Here is a 21320-nt window from a genome sequence, read left to right as displayed (position 1 = left end):
CCAGTGCAGGGGACACAGGTTCAAGCCCTGGTCCAGGAAGATCCCACACGCTGAGGGGCAACTAAGCCTGTTTGCCACAACTACTGAGCTTGTGCTCTAGAGCCCACAAGCCACAACTACTGAACCCACGTGCCACAACTATTGAAGCCCTCACACCTAGAGCCTGTGCTCCACAACAAGAGAACCCACCGCAATGAGAAGGCCACACACCGCAATGAAGAGTAGCTCCCGCTCGCCGTAAGTACAGAAAGTACAGAAAGCCTGCACACAGCAACGAAGACCCAACACAGCCAAAAATAAATAAATAAATAAATTTTTTTAAAAAAGGATTATAAGAGAAAACTATGAACAATTATATGCTAACAAATTAGATAACCTAGATGAAATACACAAATTCCTGGAAAAACACAAATTACCAAAACTGACTCAAGAAGAAATATAGTCTAAACAGACTTACGAGTAAAGAAAGTGAGTAAGTAATCAAAAACCTCCAAAGTACTAGAGAATGGACTTGAGGATATGGAGAGGAGGAAGGGTAAGCTGTGACAAAGTGAGAGAGTGGCACGGACATATATACACTACCAAATGTAAAATAGATAGCTAGTGGGAAGCAGCCGCATAGCACAGGGAGATCAGCTCAGTGCTTTGTGACCACCTAGAGGGGTGGGATAGGGAGGGTGGGAGGGAGAGAGACGCAAGAGGGAAGAGATATGGGAACATATGTGTATGTATAACTGATTCACTTTGTTATGAAGCAGAAACTAACACACCATTGTAAAGCAATTATACTCCAATAAAGATGTAAAAAAAAAAAAAAAACCTCCAAAGAAAAACCTGAGTCCAGACAGCTTCACTGGTGAATTCCACCAAACATTTAAGGAAGATTTAATGTCAGTATTTCCCAAGCTCTTCCAAAAAACAGAAGCAGAGGGAACACTTCCTAACTCATTCTGTGAGGCCGTTATTACCCTGATATCAAAACCAGACAAAGACATCACAAGAAAACTACAGGCCAATATCCCTTGTGAATACTGATGCAAAAATCTTCTACAAAGTATTAGCAAACAAAATCCAACAGCACATTAAAAGTATTATACACCACGATCAAGTGGTATTTATCCCAGAAATACAAGGGTGGTTCAACAAAGAAAAATCAATCAATGTAATACACCACATGAATAGAATGAAGTAAAAACAAAACAAAACACACAGACTTCCCTGGTGGCACAGTGGTTGGGAGTCCGCCTACCGATGCAGGGGACACGGGTTCGTGCCCCAGTCCGTGAGGATCCCACATGCCACGGAGCGGCTGGGCCCGTGAGCCATGGCCGCTGAGCCTGCGTGTCCGGAGCCTGAGCTCCGCAACGGGAGAGGCCACAACAGTAAGAGGCCCACGTACCGCAAAAAACAAAACAAAACAAAACAAAAAAATCACATGATCATCTCAATTGGTGCAGAAAAAGCATTTGACAAAATCTAGCACTCCTTCCTAATAAAAAGCTCTCAAAACCTTGGAATAGAAGGGAACGTCCTTAACGTGATAAAGGGCATTTATGAAATATCTACAGACACTATTATGTTCAATGGTTGAAAGACTGAAAGGTTCCTCCCACCCTGCCTTCCAAGATTAGGAACAAGACAAGGATGTCTACCTCTCACCATTGCTATCTAACACTGTATTGTAAGTTCTAGCCAGAGCAATTAGGCAAGGAAAAGAAATAAAAAACATCTAAATTAGGAAGTAAAACTATCTCTATTCACAGATGACATGATGTTAAAAGCAGAAAATCCCAAAGAATCCACAAAAAACTACTAGAGTTAAGAAATGAATTCAGCAAGTTGCAGGGTACAGGATCAATGCACAAAAATAAGTTTTGTTTCTATACACCAGTGATGAGTAATCTGAAAAGGAAATTTAAAAAACAATTCAATTTACAATAGCACCCAAAAGAATAAAATACCTAGGAACAAATTTAGCCAGATAAATAAAAGAATGGTATACTGAAAACTACAAAACATTAATAAAAGAAATTAAACTGAAAACTACAAAACATTAATAAAAGAAATTAAACACCCTTATCTTTGACAGGATATATTTATGCATTAGGATATATTTTATGTATATTCTATATGTACATATATATTACAAATACTTATATGTACGTAAAATAATAGTATTTATTTTAATTATTGTCTAGTGTCTGCATATAGTAGGCAGTCAATAAATACTTGTTGAATGAAGTAAATGTAAGCCTTTAGCCACTAAGAACATCAGTCTTACAGTAACTCATTCAAGATAACTTGGGGTCAAAAGCCATGGTATCATTCAATTCCTGGCCTCAATCCTGGGCTATGTTAAACTTTAGTTCTAAGAGCATCTCTGGAATTCACCATGATAAACTGCAATCTGAAAATCCTGTTGAGTAAACTAGGAAAGGGAACTTCCAATACTTGTTTTAGAACAAACATTATTAGGTAAGGATTCTGTAGCTTAAGCTTTTAAAAGTAATCTACACTTTCTAAAACAAAGTAACTCCAGATGCATAGAAATATAAAAGCCACTTCATTCAACAACACAATATGAACTATTATTTTCTACACTAAAAGCAAAAATAAATAATCAAAAAAATTTAATCAAAATAGCATGTTTTCCTTCATGGTACTTTCCACACCAGTAGACTAATGTAGAGTAATATGTCGGTTCAAATAGGTAAAACAAAATCTGACCCATATACAGTCATTTAATGTACATATTAATAAAAATGTGTACTAAAACATTTTCAACTCAATCTACTGTTTTGACCTATACATATTTGTTGTCATCTTAGTTACTGTTTCACTGTCAAACTTTTATATCACAATTTAGCAAAAGAACTCATCAATAGAACTTAATTATAATTTTAAATGTCTTTTATATTACAAACCACAATAAGGAAATACTATTTATTAGCAAACTAGTTGATGTGACCTTATGTTAACAAAATAAGTCCATTTCCCAATTCCTATTATAGGGAAGGGATTTGTGAGGAAAAAAGATAAGGGCTACATGTAAGATTATATAGATTGCATCATTTTAGAGCTGCTAAAGGAAGCTCTAAAGCCCACAGCTTTCCAGATAGTTAAGGTGAACAACAAATTCTTAATTCCCTCTGCAGAAACCATAGTAGAAACAAAAGAAATTTAGTAAATCCCGTCTTCCAGGCAGTATCCAATTCATTAATTCATTATGATTGTAACCTGTCAAATCATTTTTAATCTAATTGTCTCTTGGATAATATAGCCTATTTGCTCACAAGGTCCCAGAAAATCTCTCCAGTGTCTAGTACAGATTCTGTAGAGACTTTTTTTTTTTTTAATTCCTAATTCAAATCTCTAGGGTTGGGAGCAAATCTAGTCTGGGATGACAACAGCTCTTCTGGAGCTGCCTCAGCACTTGGGAGAGTAAGTGGAATAAAGGCAATTAAGTACAGTAATTTTCAAAATGCAAAAGGCATTGCAATAGAAAACTCAAACTGGATTTTTTTATACCCCAAATTCAATTCTAGGCAGATGTTAGAAGAAATGTGTGTGAGTTTGTTTTCTACTGAGATGTTAATAGATTAAATAATTTAACGTACAATTTACCATGTACAGGCACTATTCTAAGAGCTTTACAAATATTAGCTCATTTAATCATCAGAACAACCCTAAGGGGTAGGTGTTCTAATTTAAATGACACAGGCAGAGAGAGGCCCAAAATCAAACAGGTATTAAGTTACAGAGATGAGATTCAAACACTGGAAGTCTGATTCCCAAGTCTGAGCTCTTAACCACTATACTAAGCTGTATAAAGTGTATTATTTGTTTAATTCCTTGTATCCCTAGGATCAAAAATACCACAGATACATTTTACTTAGTTTTTCTTAGAATGGAGGCTAGGTACAAACTTCACTTAATTGCAAGTACAAAGGATCTTACACTAATTCCTCTCCCTTCTCTTTACAAAATAAGAAACAGACCCAGCAATGCTAAATAACATTTAGTATTATATTCTAGTGGCCTATTCTGATGATTTTTCCAATTTACCATGCTTATTACTTTACACTTTTATCACTACACAAATAAATTATAATTTTGAGTTTGGTAAGGGTTCCTAGCTTCTATTTTCTTTTTCTTAGAGAATGTTGAGCTTTATCTGCTGAATTTATGTTATTTCCTCTAAAAAGAATGTTTTTACTTAAGTCTTTAGATCTTATCAAAAAGGATGAAAGAGGGAATTCCCTGGCAGTCTAGTGGTTACGACTCCTCACTTTCACTGCTGAGAGTGCGGGTTCGATCCCTGGTTGGGGATCCTGCAAGCTGGGCAGTCAAAGAAAGAAGCAAAATGACAACAACAACAACAGCAAAAAGATGAAAGAAAAATGTACAAATCCTTCCTATTTTCAAATCAATAAAAAATTACCAAACCCAAAACAGATTATATGACCTCCTAGATGTTTTTAATTTCATGCCACTATTTAATCTTTTCATTGCAAATCCTACCACAGAACACTTATCTAAACATTTCCTTCAGTTATTCTACCAAATGTTTTTACTCTTACTGATATGCTTTCCTTAAATATTTATCACTCATAATTGGAATTATGTTTTATATTAGGACATTTTCCATTCACACTCACTGATGTCAGTAAGTTAATAAAATTACTTACAATTAAAGCAGTTATAGGGCTGCCCTGCTGGCACACTGGTTAAGAATCCGCCTGCCGGGCTTCCCTGGTGGCGCAGTGGTTGAGAGTTCGCCTGCCGATGCAGGGGACGCGGGTTCGTGCCCCTGTCCGGGAAGATCCCACATGCCGCGGAGCAGCTAGGCCCGTGAGCCACGGCCGCTGAGCCTGCGCGTCCGGAGCCTGTGCTCCGCAACGGGAGAGGCCACAACAGTGAGAGGCCCTCGTACCGCAAAAAAAAAAAAAAAAAAAAGAATCCGCCTGCCAATGCAGGGGACACAGGTTCGAACCCTGGTCTGGGAAGATTCCTACATGCCGCGGAGCAACTAAGCCTGTGCGCCACAACTACTCAGTCTGCGCTCTAGAGCCTGTGAGCCACAACTACTGAGCATGCGAGCCACAACTGCTGAGGCCCACGCGCCTAGAGCCCGTGCTCCACAACAAGAGAAGCCACCGCAATGAGAAGCCCGCGCACCGCAACAAAGAGTAGCCCCCACTCGCCGCAGCTAGGGGGAGCCCGCGCGCAGCAACAAAGACCCAAAGCAGCCAAAAAAAAAAAAAAAAATTAAATTAAAAAAAAAGCAGTTACAAAGACTGTTCTTAGTAGAAGTCAAAAATTTTTAAAGTAACTTAAACATGGGACAAAGGCAAGCACCAAGAAAAAATATTATATTTTCCATTTGAGGAATGGACAGTGTTTATATGAACAACAAAGGACAGGAAGAACACATTAATGATATATCTTGCATTGTTCTCGTACACTGCTAGTGGAGTAAAAATTGAGGCAACCTTTCTGGAAAGCATTTTGTCAATACACAATGAGCTATAAATGTTCATATACATTGAATCAGTAACCTCTGTCCTAGAATTCTTCACTAAAGAAATAGAAATGAGGGCAAGGATTATATATAAATGTTTATAATAAAATTATATATACCATAAAACAATGAATAAATCAACATTTATTGATAATAAAGTAGTGCTTAAAATATCAGTTTTTGGGAATTCCCTGGCAGTCCAGTGGTTAGGACTCGGCGCTTTCACTTCCGAGGGCCTGGTTCAATCCCTGGTCGGGGAACTAAGACCCCATAAGCCACGCAGCGAAGCCAAAAAAATAAAATAAAATATCAGTTTTTGGAGCTACACAGACCTGGATCTAGCCACTTACTACATGCATTTATTGGGACTCTAAAAATGTAAATTGCAGATATTAAATTATCTTGAAGGGAAAAAAAGAGATGTATCTGTAAAGATACAGAGCATCTCACAGAACCCTGGGGCAGAATGAGGCTAAGCTTCAAGAAGAAACTGGAATTATAAACTGGACAGTCACAGGACCATCTCTTCTCTTTACATATCCACTTCATTCTTCTTTTTCTGCAGACTAGTTTCTCTGTTCTTCAGTCCACATGGTAGATAAAGCTTTCTGAATTCACTACTTCTTCATTGAGGAACCTGCCCAAACAATGCTCTTCTCAGTTCCTGATGGGCAAGAACACGTAGAGAAAATATGGCAGCCCTATAGGTGAGGGAACCTTCAGAGGGCTGGGAACTCGGCAGACTCTCCGAAAGGTGCCTACTTCTTCAGGTGTGGGACCATGGGCTAGTTTTATTGTCTCTTTGCAATGCAGTTTCCTTGTTTATAAAGATAATAATATCAACAGTAAGGACAACCCTATAGTATAAAAAGTATTTTGCAGGAATATGAAAATATTTCATTCATTAATAGTTTTCTAGGAATTTTTACTGATAGAAAATTTATGACATAATGTATTAGTCAGAATTCTTTAGAGAAAAAGAACCAATAGGATGTATATGTATACATATATATTGAGAGATTTATTATAAAGAATTGGATTTATATTGGATTTATTTTAAGGATTATGGAGGTTGGCAAATCCAAAATCTTCAGGGTATGAAAGCAGCCTGGAGACCCAGGGAAGACTTGACGTAGCTCAAGTCCAAAGGCAGTCTGCTGGCAGAATCCCTTCCTCCTTGGGGGAGGACAGTCTTTTTTCTCTTAAGGCCTTCAACTGATTGGATAAAGCTCCACCCACATTATGGAAGGTAATCTACTTTATCCAAAATCTACTGATTTAAATGTTAGTGTCTTTTAAAAATATCCTCACAGAAACATCTAGAATAGTGTTTGACCAAAAATCTGCGTACTGTGGCCTAACCAAGTTGACTCAAAATTTACCATCACATTATATTAAATAAAAAAAGAATAAAGTCCACATACAATATGGTCCCAATTATTTCAAAATTGTAAGGAAATAAAGTTAACACTAGCTTTCTCCTATTCTTCTATTTTCCAAGCCTTCTATAAGGTTCAGTACTTATCCCGTTTATCTTTAGTAGCATTTAACAATATTAACTACTTTCCTTTTCCAGAATACCCTCTCTTTCTTTCACTTGTAGTTTATAGTATATTCTTTTTATGATACTGTCCAATCTATATGCCTCTCTTCTGCAAACATCCCCATTTAGACCCAGCAGTGTGGCCCTGGAGACATGCTCATACTGTGTGATCCTGCTCTCTTGACCACAGCCCCTGAATCAGACACTTGGCTCTAGGGAAGCAAATCCATTGGCTGGGCTGAGCCGATTAGATTCTTTTTCCTAATAGTAAGAAAGTCAGAAAGTCAGTCAGTCTCTGTTACGTGCTTGAATTTGGAAATGACATAGAACTAGGGGTGAGGCTGACATACACATGCCAAAGTACAGACAGAAAAGAAAGAAGCAGAAATGAGAGACCATGCAACCTCAAGAAACAAAGATGGATGGCATGCCTTTAGTTCTGATAGCATTCCAGAGCCTAGCTCCAATCCCTCATGAGACCTGGTAGCACTTTCTTATCCTTGACTTCCACGAGACAGCCCCCCTCTAGCCTTCAAATAACGTTTTTTGTTTTTTTTGTTTGTTTGTTTGCTTGCTTAAGCTAGTTCAAATGGGTTACTAGAACACTGCACCCCCACAACACACACACACACTCACACACACACACGCTGCCTTAGTTAGACAATCCCTAAGATATCCTCTTAACCTCTCGAACTGCTACTTGTCAGATTCTGTTCCAGGTTCTTTTTACTCTATCCATTCCTTAAATATTGATGTCTTTAAATTTTTTTTTCCTATAGACCCTCTGTTCTTCTTACTCTGTATCCTCACTGAGGGCAATATCATCCACTCTAATCACTTTGTTCTGCACGTCTATGTTGTTGACACCAAACCTGTCCAGGTCTCTTTCATGTATACAGCTGCCTCCTATATAGTTGCAAATGGCTGTCTTACAGACATGTCAAATTCAACGTATCTAAAACAGAACTCATCTCCTCCACGCTCCTGCCCCTTTCCACAAATCTGACCTGATTTCAATATCTTCTATCTCTATAAATCAAACTAATATTTCTCACCTTTCCAAATATCTGGAAATTTGGGAATAATCCTTTATTCCACTTTTTCCTCTTTACAGCCACACCCAGTTAATCACCATGCCTTGTCAGTCTACCTCCTAATAACTCTCAAATTCACCATTTCTCTCTACTGCCACCTAAAGGTCAGGGGCCAGCAAAGTCTTTTTCTGTAAAGAGCCAGAAAGTAACTATCTTGGGCTTTGTGGACTATACAATCAAGGTCACAATTACTCAACTCTGCTGTTGTAGCACAAAAGCACCACAGACAATTATGTAATGAATGAACACGGCTGTGTTCCAATAAAGCTTTACTGTATAGCCCCTAAAATTTTGAATAATATAATGTACACGTGTCACAAAATATCATTCTTCTTTCGACTTTATTCAACTATTTAAAAATGTGAAAACCATTCACAGTTCACAAGTCATATAAAATCAGGCAGCAGGCCTGTCTGCAGTCTCCTGATCTAGGTCCCCATCATCTCTCCCTTACACTGGCAGAGTAACCTCTTACTAGGCCTGGCTTACCTGCCTCCAGTCTTGCTTCTCTCCAGTCCATTTTCCATCCTACAGACACAAGAGTATTTCTAAAACACCAATCTAATCTCCTTGAGCAAACAGACCATATTTGTTTTAGTCACTCTGATATCTGGAGGGCTTATGTTATTGCCTAGTACTTATTAGAAATGTGAAGAGATCATATTTGTGGAATTGAATGTCATTACCTTGATTAAAGCTTTTCAGTCAATGAGAAGGAAAAAAGTGTACAACTACAACAGAACTAATATACTTGTCATTATTCTCAGCTGAGATGATTTTCCCTATAGAGAACAGATGAGACTATCCTACAAATTATTAAACTAATGGCGAGTTGAACAAAGTTTATATGTGATCAATGTATAAAAACCAAGGGCATTTCTATATTCCAGCTACAAAAAGTTAGAATATTTGAATTTTAACAAGATATCATTTACAACAGTAACAAAAATAAATAAAGTAACTAGAAATAAATCCAACAAAAGATATGCTTGATCCATATGGAGAAAATTACAAAACTTCATGAAATGCATTTAAGAAAACATAAATAAATAAGATTTACCATATTCAAACATAAGAAAATTCAAAATTGTCAGGCTATCAATTCACTCCATATTAATTTATAAATTCATTGCAATTTCAGTAAAAGTCCAGACAGGTTTTTACATGGAAATTAAAGGGCTGGTTCTAAACTGTATATTGAAAACAAATATTCAAAAATAGCCAACACAGTCTTGAAGAATATGATAGAGAACTTTCATAAACAGATACCAAGACTTATTCTAAAGCAACTATACCAATTAAGAAAGGTGATAATATTGCTAAGGAGAGAGACAAACAGGCCAGTGAAACAAAACAGAGAACCCAGAATTAGACCCATACATATATGGGAACTTGATATGTAACATAAGTGGCATTATAGATAAGTGGAGAAAGGATAAACTATTCAAAAATGGCACAAGGTCAGTTAATTATTTATATAAAACATTACATCAGATCCATACCTCACAGCACGTACAAGGCAACTGAAGGTGGATCAAAAACTTAAATGTGAAAGGACAACTTTATCTTTCCAATTAATAAAAAAACCACAAAAGGATTTTTCTTTTAGAACTAGACAGAATCGAAAGTACACGAAAACAGATAAATAAAAACAGCAAGAATTCTGAAAAACTATTTATAAAACTACAATAAATGTAATAGTATAGTACTTGCACAAAATATTAGATATATCAATTCTAAATCAAATTATGGACATAGACCCAAATATATACCTATACTTAATATATGATAAAAGTGACAGTTCAAGTCAGTAGGGAAAAATGGATTATTCAATAAATGGTGCCATTGGGAAATATCAAGTTGGATTCCTTTCTCAAAACAAGAGATGATTCAAAAATTTAAGCATAAAAAATGAAACCATAAAAGTGCTATAAGAAATCATGGTAGAGGGGGCTTCCCTGGTGGCACGGTTGAGAATCTGCCTGCCAATGCAGGGGACACGGGTTCGAGTCCTGGTCTGGGAAGATCCCACATGCCGTGGAGCAGCTAAGCCCATGCGCCACAACTACTGAGCCTGCGCTCCGGAGCCTGTGCTCCGCAACAAGAGAGGCCGCGACAGTGAGAGGCCCGCGCACCACGATGAAGAGTGGCCCCCGCTCACAGCAACTAGAGAAAGCCCTCACACAGAAACGAAGCCCCAACACAGCCAAAAATAAATTAATTAATTAAATTAAAAAAAAAGAAACCATGGTAGAAAGCCATCCTAATATTACACAAAATTGTGAAACTAGGAAATAAAAGATTGATACATAGGGCTTCCCTGGTGGCGCAGTGGTTGAGAGTCCGCCTGCCGATGCAGGAGACGTGGGTTCGTGCCCCGGTCCGGGAAGATCCCACATGCCGCAGAGCGGCTGGGCCCGCGAGCCATGGCCGCTGAGCCTGCGCATCCGGAGCCTGTGCTCCGCAACGGGAGAGACCACAACAGTGAGAGGCCCGCGTACCATAAAAAAAAAAAAAAAAAAGATTGATACATAAAAAGAAAAATTTCTCCTTGTTAAAAAAGTCAGAAGAGAAGTAATGATTAGGGAAACATACTTCCAAATCACACCACAGTCAAAAGGCAAATTTCACCACTACACAAAAGGCTTCAAAAACTAGTAAGTGGGCTTCCCTGGTGGCGCAGTGGTTGAGGGTCCGCCTGCCGATGCAGGGGACACTGGTTCGTGCCCCGGTCCGGGAGGATCCCACATGCCGTGGAGCAGCTGGACCTGTGAGCCATGGCCGCTAAGCCTGCATGTCCGGAGCCTGTGCTCCGCAACGGAAGAGGCCACAGCAGTGAGAGGCCCACGTACCGCAAAAAAAGAAAAAAAAAACTAGTAAGTAACCCAAGAGGAAAAAAAAAATACGTCCACACAAAAACTTACGCAAAAATATCCATGGCAACACTATTCAGAATAACTAAAAAGTGAACTCAAATGTCCAACAACAGATGAAAGCATAAATAAAATGTGGTATATCCATCCAATGGAATATTACTCTGCAATAAAAAGGAATGAATTACTGATACATGCTATAATATGGATGAATCTTAACACATTATGCTAAGTGAAAGAAGCTATTCACAATAGACTACATATGTATGCTTCCATTTGCATGAGATGACAATAGTAGGCAAATCTCTAGAGTGGATTAGTGGTTGCCTAGGTGTGCCTAGGGATTGGGGGAAAATAGAGAACAACTGCTATGGGTATGGGGTTCCTTTGGGGGATGATGAAAATGTTCCAAAGTTGATTGTGGCGACGGTTGTACAATACTATGAATACACTGAAAGCCACTGAATTGTATATTTTAAATGGATGAATTGTATGGTATATGAATTACATCTCAGTAAGCTGTTATATGTTAAAAAAAAAAAACAGTAGAGGTAAGAGAATTTCTGTTTCTGCCCATAAATGATTAACTGTTGTAAAAGAAAACAAGGCTATTCCACTGTAAACAACAAGAAAACGAGACAAATTATATGAAAGAACTGTTTTCAGATACTGGAAAACAAATAGCACAGGACTGTGATTCATGAGAAAAAGGAAAACAAATGAGATGAGCCCTATGACTGCCCTGGCTTGCTGCTAGAGGCAGTCTCCAGGCTGTAGCACAGGAGGAGGAAGCAAAACAAAGTCCAACAGTCTCACTGAGTTGAGGGGAGAGAAACAGGAGTTCCCAGAAGTCAAAGCAGCAATAATTTTCAAGAGAGTACTGGAGAGAGGACTCTGCACAGAGAAAGAGCCCCGTGGGGGTGGAGGGGTCTCTGCAAATCATTGGCTGAGTACTAACCTGTGCACACACGGGATGAAAATCCATCAGGCTTTTCTATTGGAAAGCAGTAGGCCAAATAATTCCCAAAGCTTACACAGGCCTGTAATTGCTTTCCCACCAGGCAGAGTGCTGAGGGAATTGGGTAGTCTTTGGAAGGTTATCACCTTAGTAGTGAGGCTAAATTAGCTCTAGACTATGGTTATTCTAGACCCACTCTAGCAAGCCTAAAAAGATTAAACTGACAAGTAATTTAATTGTACACTAGACCAAAGACCCAATAGGAACTTCCAGATATAAAATACATAGTATCTAAAATCATATCTCATTCTACTTGATGAGTTTACCAGAAAACTAGACATTGCAGAAGACCAGTGAATTTGAAGTTGTAGCAATAGAAACTATCCAAAATGAAGCACAGAGAGCAGAAACACTGCAGTCATCATCATCATCTTCTTCATCATCGTCATCATCATCATCACAGCATTAGTGATTTACAAGTGCCCAGTGTTAAACAAATCTAACATACATGAGATTGAAGTTCCAGAAGGGGATGATGTGAGAGAAGAAGGGAGAAAAAAATATTTCTAGAAATAATGCTGGAACACTCTACAAAAATAATAATGTATTCTGAGTATTGTAACATATGTAGATGTAAAATGTACGACAACAATAATACAAAGGAGGGAGGGTGGCGCAGTGGTTGAGAGTCCGCCTGCCGATGCAGGGGACGCGGGTTCGTGCCCCGGTCCGGGAGGATCCCACATGCTGCAGAGCGGCTGGGCCCGTGAGCCATGGCCGCTGAGCCTGCGCATCCGCAACGGGAGAGGCCACAACAGTGAGAGGGCCGCGTACCGCAAAAAAAAAAAAAAAAAAAAAAGTTGGGAAAAGGGAAAAAAGAAGTATACTGTTGCTATACTTGAAATGGTGTAACATTATTTGAAGGTAGAGCAAGGACTTAAAGAAAAAAAAAGAAAACCAAAGAGGTATAGTTTTTAAAAATTAGTAAAATACCAACAATCTGATAGGAAAAAAAATAGAGAAAGTCTTTGAATTGGCAGTACTGGAATAGTCAACTTTTAAATAAATTACGCTGTTAATATACTGGAACATCATGCACATGTGAAAAAAATCAGATAGCTCTCTGTATAAAACATGGAAAATGCTAATACGGAGAGGCAATATAACAGTAGTATAATGTCACTTCATAGCAGAACTGCCTGGGTCTGAATCCAGGCTCTGTTAGGTACTTGCAGAGTCATTTTGGGCTAGTTACTTATCTTCCCTCTGCCTCAGTTTCTTCTGCAAACCAGTGACAATACTCATGGGATTTTATGGAGATTAAAAGTCATGTAAGGCATTTAGACGATCGCAAGCACAAAATTAGTATTCATTAATTTTTGGGTAAAAGAAAAGGAAAATCTCCCCAATATATTTCTACATTAAAAAAGCAAGGTCCAGAACGGTATATTGCCATTTGTATGAAAAATAAACTATATAAATATATGCCTACAAAAGTAAAGACTATCTCTATAAGACTAAATAAGAAACTTCTAACAATGAATCCCTCTGGAAATGAGATTCTCATAGCTGTGGAACAGAAAAAGAAGAGAAACTGTACTCTCCTCTTCATATTTTTATATAAATATTGAATTTTCTACAATCTATTACCTGTTCAAATAAATTAATTTAAAATGAAGATTTAATAATAAGTACTTATAAAATCAGGAAAATGTGCATTTCAAACACAAGTATCATACTAGGTAAAAAGAAATAAAGTAGCGAACCAATTTGATTTTTTAATAAACTGTGTTTCTTCCAAGAATTACTATAATGATCAGTTTCCTTGGCTCTTGAAGCCTTTTCTGGTCTCTCTCATTTGTGACCTACTTTTTTAACTCTTACGTCTTGCCTTTCTTTTATTGTTTCATGATCTCACAGATATCTTCCTTTTTAATCTACAATAAACTACATTATGATGGAATATCTTATGTTCTTTTTTTCCCCAAAGACTTCATTATGCTTAATTTTTTATTTATATTAGGAAGATAGAGGAAAGGAAAGGTGATCAAATCAGCATTTGATTTCAGTCAACAACTTAATGTTTAAAAGAAATATTTGTCACTATTGCACATGTATGTACACATTATTTTCTCAAGGTATATAAAAGCTGTTTTTGTATTTTAAGAACACACATATCTATTTCAAAAATTTTATTATTGCAAAGATTATTTAAAAATCACAAAGTATGATATGAAAAGAGTTTTCTCTGTAAGCTCTGGAGTTTGTCTGTAAGTTTAAAGACAGCTTGTGGGACTTCCCTGGTGGAGCAGTGGTTAAGAATCCGCCTGCCAATGCAGGGGACAGGGCTTCGAGCCCTGGTCCGGGAAGATCTCACATGCCGCAGAACAACTAAGCCCAAGTGCCACAACTACTGAGTCTGCGCTCTAGAGACCGGGAGCCACAACTACTGAGCCCTCGCACCACAACTACTGCCCGCACGCCTAGAGCCCATGCTCCGCAACAAGAGAAGTCACTGCAATGAGAAGCCCGCGCACCGCAATGAAGAGTAGCCCCCGCTCGCTGCAACTAAAGGAAGCCTGCGTGCAGCAATGAAGACCCAATGCAGCAAAAAATAAATGAATAAATAAATTTAAAAAAAAAAAGACAGCCTGTGACTCACTAGCTATGTTACTCTAAGTCATTTATCCTTCCTCTATGTCAGTTTCCTAATCTGTAAACTTGTATTAATAGTAGGACCAAACATTGGGATGTTTTAAGAGCAGACTAAATGAGGTAATAAACATTTCAAACAATGTCTGACCCATAGTAAGACCTTAATAAATGTTAATAAAGATAATAATATAACTATTATTATTATTAAAAGTAGTGAAAGCATATGCCCTAGCTGGGAACGGTAACCCTATAGGTAACACCTATAGGTTACCTATAGGTAACCCTATAAAATGTGAGATGTCACTAAGTTTTTAAAAATGAAATTCATCTAAAACTTGCTTAATGTTATTAAATTAAGTATATAATTAGAACTCATTATATGCCATATTATTTAAAAATTAAGACTTTTTATTTCTGGAAAGAACATGCAGACATAAATACAAAAGGAGTGCTTTATTTTTCATTTTAGATTATTCTTCAAAAGACTATGTTCTTAATATCTGATGTCCCTTACTTCTTATTTTTTTTCCCAATTCAGACTACAAAAAATTCCAACAAATAATATGAGAGCAATAATCATTATCTTGGCCAATGGATCAAGGTATTTAATACCTGGAGAAATGCCATAACAATTTCTATCTTGCATTACTGGAAAAAATTCTTCCAGCATATCAAATAATTGTTTGGAGCCATACTGTTTCAATCTCCCTTTTTGTATTATTAACATATCTTTACAAGATTCAAAGAATCGAACTGCAAAAGAACTGAGACAGCAATGTTGTAGAAATATAAAATATATTCTAAGGATCAAGAGTTGATTTTCCTGGCTGGAGGTTGGTTTGTTCGTTCTGCGGACCAGTCCCTTAATTTAAGAAAAAAGTTAATAACTATGAAGAATCTAAGGGGACTTCCCTGGTGGCGCAGTGGTTAGGAATCCACCTGCCAGTTCAGGGGACACAGGTTCGATCCCTAGTCCAGGAAGATCCCACATGCCGCAGAGCAACTAGGTCCATGTGGCACAACTACTGAGCCTGTGCTCTAGAGCCCGTGAGCCACAACTACTGAATCCATGTGCCACAACTACTGAACTCGGGCGCCTAGAGCCTGTGCTCTGCAACAAGAAAAGTCACCGCAATGAGAAGCCCGCGTACGACACGAAGAGTAGCCCCTGCTCGCTCCAACTAGAGAAAGCCCACGCACAGCACTGAAGACCCAATGCAGCCAAAAATAAATAAATAAATAAAACTAAAAAAAAAAAAAAGAATCTAAGGAATCAGACTTCCTTGATATTTTTGAAGGGATTGAAGAAAGTACATTTTTTCCTCAAAAATATTTGGGGAATTTCAGTAAAATGCAATACCCCTCACTTATCTAATGGATCAGAATCTCTGGGGGTAAGGTGCAGAAACTGCACGTTACAGAAGCCCCAAGTGATTTTTCTGGCTTACTGTCATTTTAAGAACAAATGAATAATGAAACAGAAAAGGTTCATTTAAATGGCTCCATGTGAGTGAACCTTGTCCAGATTTCAAGTTAAGAACATGAAGTGAGGAGTGAGTGAAGTAGTTGTCTCAAGCCAAAGGGATGGCATATGAGATAACTCAGTTTCCAGAGACGTTTCAGCATCCTAGGCACTAGAAATAAACACACCTGTCCTGAATAAGCAGTAGGAGCACAAGCAGATGGAAACAACTGTCAACCAAAACTGCTATTAATTAGAAAAACACTAGGCTTGCATTGTTTAATTCTTATCCCACTTTCCAATATATATTTTTTTCATTACCCACTCTGGAAATATAAGCCTTCTAAGTACTATAATACTAATTGGCAGAGAAGAGGACCAAAACACCTTAAGCAAAGGAAGGTACTTTTGTTTTCAATCAAAACAAGGATTTTTTTAAAAAGTAAAAAATTTAAAAAGTCATTTTGGTTTTTTGTACTGCATTATTACAACCAAACATTTATAAACACAGAACTTTCATGTACGGGAGTCTTTCTTTCAAAACAACTAACCAGGGCTTCCCTGGTGGCGCAGTGGTTGGGGGTCCGCCTGCCGATGCAGGGGACACGGGTTCGTGCCCCGGTCCGGGGGGATCCCACATGCCGCGGAGCGGCTGGGCCCGTGGGCCATGGCCGCTGGGCCTGCACGTCCGGAGCCTGTGCTCCGCAACGGTAGAGGCCGCAGCGGTGGGAGGCCCGCGCATCGCAAAAAAAAAAAAAAAAAGAACAACTAACCAAAGACAATCATTCAAATTTTGGAAGTTTATTCAAACTTAGAGTGGACACGTAAAAGAAGAAACAATTTTCCAAGATTAATTCTAATGTAACTGGTCAGTTTCCATATCTGTAAAATGACAGTTTGAGACTAGGTGATTTTTAAAGTCCTGTCTAGCTCAAATTCTAAAACTGTATGACATATAAATTCCTCAAACTTTGAATTAAATATACTAGGTTGTTCAAAAACTGTAATGTAAGCATATTCTGATAATTCAAATAACCCTGAAGTGTTAAAATATTGATAGCTGCATCCCATAAACAATCCAGCAGTACTGTTTTCAGACTTCCGGTTAGCATGTGTTCTGAATGAATGATGAGCAACAACTACTTTCTCTTTCTTGGACTGCTAATATTAATAGCTTGCAACATAGCTACTCAACGAGGAGTTACAAAAGGCTCTATCATTATGGAATCTGGAAAATCTCATAAAAATAAGAGAAACATCATTAGCTAACCAGTTAATATGATAAGTCAATGACAGTCTTAAATTCTGAAGCATTTAGATTAAATAAACTTGAGATATTTATCTATTGTGCAAAACAGGCAGCACTAATTTACAATCTGAATATTACTGTGTATCTCCTTAGGTTAAACAGGAAAAAAAAACTGTTCATTGTACTCTTCCCTCATAATTCTGCCATTCTTACTATTTACATTACATACTTTCCATGTTCCTGTAAGAGAGATGCACTGCACAGAAATGTCCATGAGGACAAGGGTTTATCTATACTGAAATTAAGCCTGAGATAAGTAAGCTTACCATAATGGAGTTTTATACAGAATGTGTATTTCTCAGTGTGAGATGATTTTGTGCTGTAATGGAAAAAAAATCAAGGAAGTCTGATTCTTTAGATTCTTCATAGTTATTAACTTTATTCTTAAATTAAGGAACTGGTCTGCAGAATGAACAAACCTCCTTACAATTTAAAAGGCAGATAACTAACACAACATTGTAAACCAACTATACTTTTTAAAATAAGAATTTTAGAAAGACAGATAAAATATCAGTCTAAGAATAAATTTTGCTTCTATATAAAAAAAGAATTAGCTTTTAAATCTAAGTAACATTTACAGGCCATGAAAAACTGAAAAATGGGAGGCCAGAAGAAGTAGGCAAAATATAAAAGTTTACTGTTAAAAACTCATCCCCAGCTGTCAGGCTGATCTTGCTGTCGTATTTACCATTTTTACAAACCCACTAGTCTGACCAAGAACCCTAATTTTAAGAATAACTTTAAAACCATTTGTAAAGCTAATTCAATAATAATACTGTAGCTCAAAGTGATAGTTCAGATCAGTGATCCAAAAGCTAATTAAACTGTGTCTATCAGCAAATTAGCAACCACACCCCTTTAAAAGAGCAGTCAGGCGGTGCTCCATTAACTTCCACAAAGGGTGGCTTTCATTTAAAATTCATTACTTCATTGCTTGAACGACCATGTTTGTTTCATAAACATTGTCTCGGGATAAAGCCAATGACTTTACCTACGCCTGAAACAGAAATCAGTCTGGCGAAAGGCACCATATAAAACGGGTGAATCTTAGTCACCCAACTATTAATTATAAGGACATTACATTAAGTAATCATAATTATATTCTGTGCATCACAAGAATTAAAATCGCTTAGAAACTCAACCAAAGCCCGATGATAATGTATTACTCCACGAATAGTGTTTACTTTAGGTTCCAAGAAAGGTATTACTATTAAAATAGAGTTTGACGACTAAGTCTGAAGGTTTCCCCCATCGTTTCATTATTTTTTTAAAAGCTAAAAAGGGCCTGTTTGCGGGTACTGTGAAAACCTGTGGGAAGAGAGGTTTGGGAGGGGAAGGGCCAAATTCAAATAACTGCAGACAGCAACAACGGCTCGGAGTCCTTTAACTCCCCTAGGCTGAGCCGGGAGAGGACAGGGACCCTTACCTGCCAGCGGCCATAGGTGAGGAGGATCATGGAGATGGGTATGGCGGTGCCGGACATGGCATGGGTGGAGGGCATGCTGTACTCTGAGTTGTAGAAAACCTCCAACTTGACCACGGGCGGCGAGGCGGGCCGCGGCCAGCGGATGATGTCCTTGGTGCACTGGCCCAGGTACATGGCCAGCACCCAGATGACCACGAGCCTCCGGCCCACTAGGGCGTCCAGGTTCCAGATCCAGAAGGGGAAGAACAGGATGTAAAAGAGTTCATTGCCCAGCTCCGTGCCGAAGCAGAACAGGTAGTAGAGAGGCATGTTGCTCACGTGGGCCAGCTGGCCCTCCTCGCCCGTCAGCGAGTTGCGGCGCAGGACCCCCGCGCGGCGCTGCGAGGCCGGGCCCAGCTCGGTCGCCCGACCGTTCCGCACGCCGTTGGGGGCGCCGCCGCCGTCTGGCTTGGCTGGGCACTGATTGCGGTCGCTCCCGGGCGGCGGGGGGCCTCCGGACGCCCCCAGCTGCCGCTCTCGGCACCTGGATTCTCCGGCGAGGGGCGCCTCCGCCTTCTCATCCTCCCTCGGGTCGGCGGCAGCTGTGGCGGTGCGGCTCACCGGCGCTTCCACCCCGCACAGCCGTTGGAAACGAGCCACTTTCTGAGGGTCCTGCAAACTGCCGACCAGCTGGACCAGCCGCTGCCTCAACGACATGATAACGGGACCGCGCGGTCCGCGGGCCGGAGGACGGCGGCGGGAGGGTGGACCGGCAGCCGGTGCAGCCCCGATCTGTCTCCGCGCGCCTCGCCGGCGGCGCCTCCCTCCACCCGCTCGAGTCTGCCGGGTGACGGCGCCACAGGCCTCAGCGGCCGCGCGCCCCCGCCCCGCGCGTCCCCGCCCCGCGCGCCCCTCCTTTGCCGCGCGCTCCGCCGCTGCCCGCGGCCTCCACGCGCCGGCGCGCGCCGCGCCCCGCCCCGCCCCCATGGCCACTATGGAAGGGGGCCCGGCCGCTTGGGTCCGCCCCGAGCTCACACGGGCGACGTCAGGGCGCCTGAGGCTCGGCGGGGCCGCGGCCTTGAGGTTCTCCCTATTAATACCCACCAGGCGTCGCGGCGCTCGGCGGGCGGGACTTTGCGCGTCCTCCTTCTCCAACTTCAGCCCTCGTTCCCCGCCAGCTGGGGTTGCTGGCTTCTCTCGGTCCAGCGTTGACTGGGAGAGGCCACGATCCTGGTGCCAGGTTCGGCGGTGCCAGTGGCCAAGCACCCGGACGACCTGCTGGCACAGAATCAAATGGTGAATGAAGGCTAAGTAACCACCATGCGCCCGGAATCGTTCGACTCAAGGAATAACAAGTAATTACGGAGCTGTCCCTGACGGTTGGTGTCCTGAAAGCCACGTGCCAGTTGACTAGTGGTGACAAGAGTAGATATAGATCCCAGGACAATAACGTGTCATTGATTGTCAAAAGTTCGCAAACAGCTGAAGTAAAACCAATATATCACTGAAGTAGTAATTAGTGAAAGGGTATTGTGCACACACCAAAAAACAGTTTGCAAACTAGAATCACTCAAACCAAAACATGGAGTGAGGCTCAGGGATATATTGTTATAAAGCAGCTTATATAGTGAAAAGGCCGTCACTGTTTCTTCTTCATAGTGATTGGTTAAAATAGTAGAATTTTCAGTGGTTGCCTCATATCAACCGTGAGAAACAGTTCAAGTTTTGTTTATAATTTCCAAAGGCATAAGCAAGAAATGACTAAATTGGTTTTGTCTGCCCAGGGAATTTTCAAGACTGGCCTTTGTTTGGTTTTAAGAGATCACAGTTATTATTGATTTACATATAGAATTTCCTTTTAGTAAATTCTAATAGCTAGCAGGGTTGCACAGAAGATACATAATTGGTGGCTGAACACAGCGTGTAGATTTTTGAGTTTGATAAGGCTGGTTGAGAGACTTAACTTTCATGTTTCACAAGTTACAAACTTGACTTCTAGAAAGAATGGTTTTTTATCAGAAGGGCTCTGAACTCTAATTCCAGGAAGTTATTTCAGGTACGGTGAATGTCTATAATTTTAAAATTTGAACTTCTTCCAAGAAACAGGCTGGAAACTTCCCCTCCCTTATGTCATTAGAAATATTTTCTTCTTTCCCAGGAAGAATTATTCTCCTTCTACCACTCCACTTGCCAGGCCGTGGCCATGGAAAGATGAATAAATCATCAACCGTGCACTCAAGTTGCTCACAGTATAAATGGGAGACAGAGATAGATCCACCTCTGGAGTACAGAGCAGATGGTAAGTGCTACAACTGAGTCATAAACAACATGCTCTGGAAAGAAGAAACAAGTTGACTAGGGACAGCAAGAAAGGTGTTAAGAGGTGATCCAATTGAGCTGGATCATAATTGAAGAGCAAGATATGAATAAGTGGAGAAGTCCATCTGAGGAAGAGAGAAAATGAATAAAGACAGGGGATGGAAATGTGCAAAGATGTATT

General features: G+C 39.7%; 1 protein-coding gene across 1 annotated transcript in view; it reads right to left on the bottom strand.

The window, feature by feature from the left end:
• SGPP1 (sphingosine-1-phosphate phosphatase 1) overlaps nucleotides 1-19637 on the bottom strand; it is a 36113-nt gene extending 16476 nt beyond the window's left edge. Inside the window, exon 1 of the mRNA XM_082833013.1 lies at nucleotides 18842-19637. Within this exon, the coding sequence (XP_082689139.1) occupies nucleotides 18842-19537 (696 nt within the window). The 5' untranslated portion in view covers nucleotides 19538-19637. The remainder of the gene's footprint in view (nucleotides 1-18841) is intronic.
• Nucleotides 19638-21320: the final 1683 nt, after the last annotated feature.

The sequence above is a fragment of the Leucopleurus acutus genome (genome assembly GCF_964270905.1).
Source record: "Leucopleurus acutus genome assembly, chromosome: 1".
NCBI classification, from domain to species: Eukaryota; Metazoa; Chordata; class Mammalia; order Artiodactyla; family Delphinidae; genus Leucopleurus; species Leucopleurus acutus.
The sequence above is the reverse complement of the archived record's forward strand: the minus strand, read 5'-3'. Positions and strand labels throughout refer to the sequence as shown.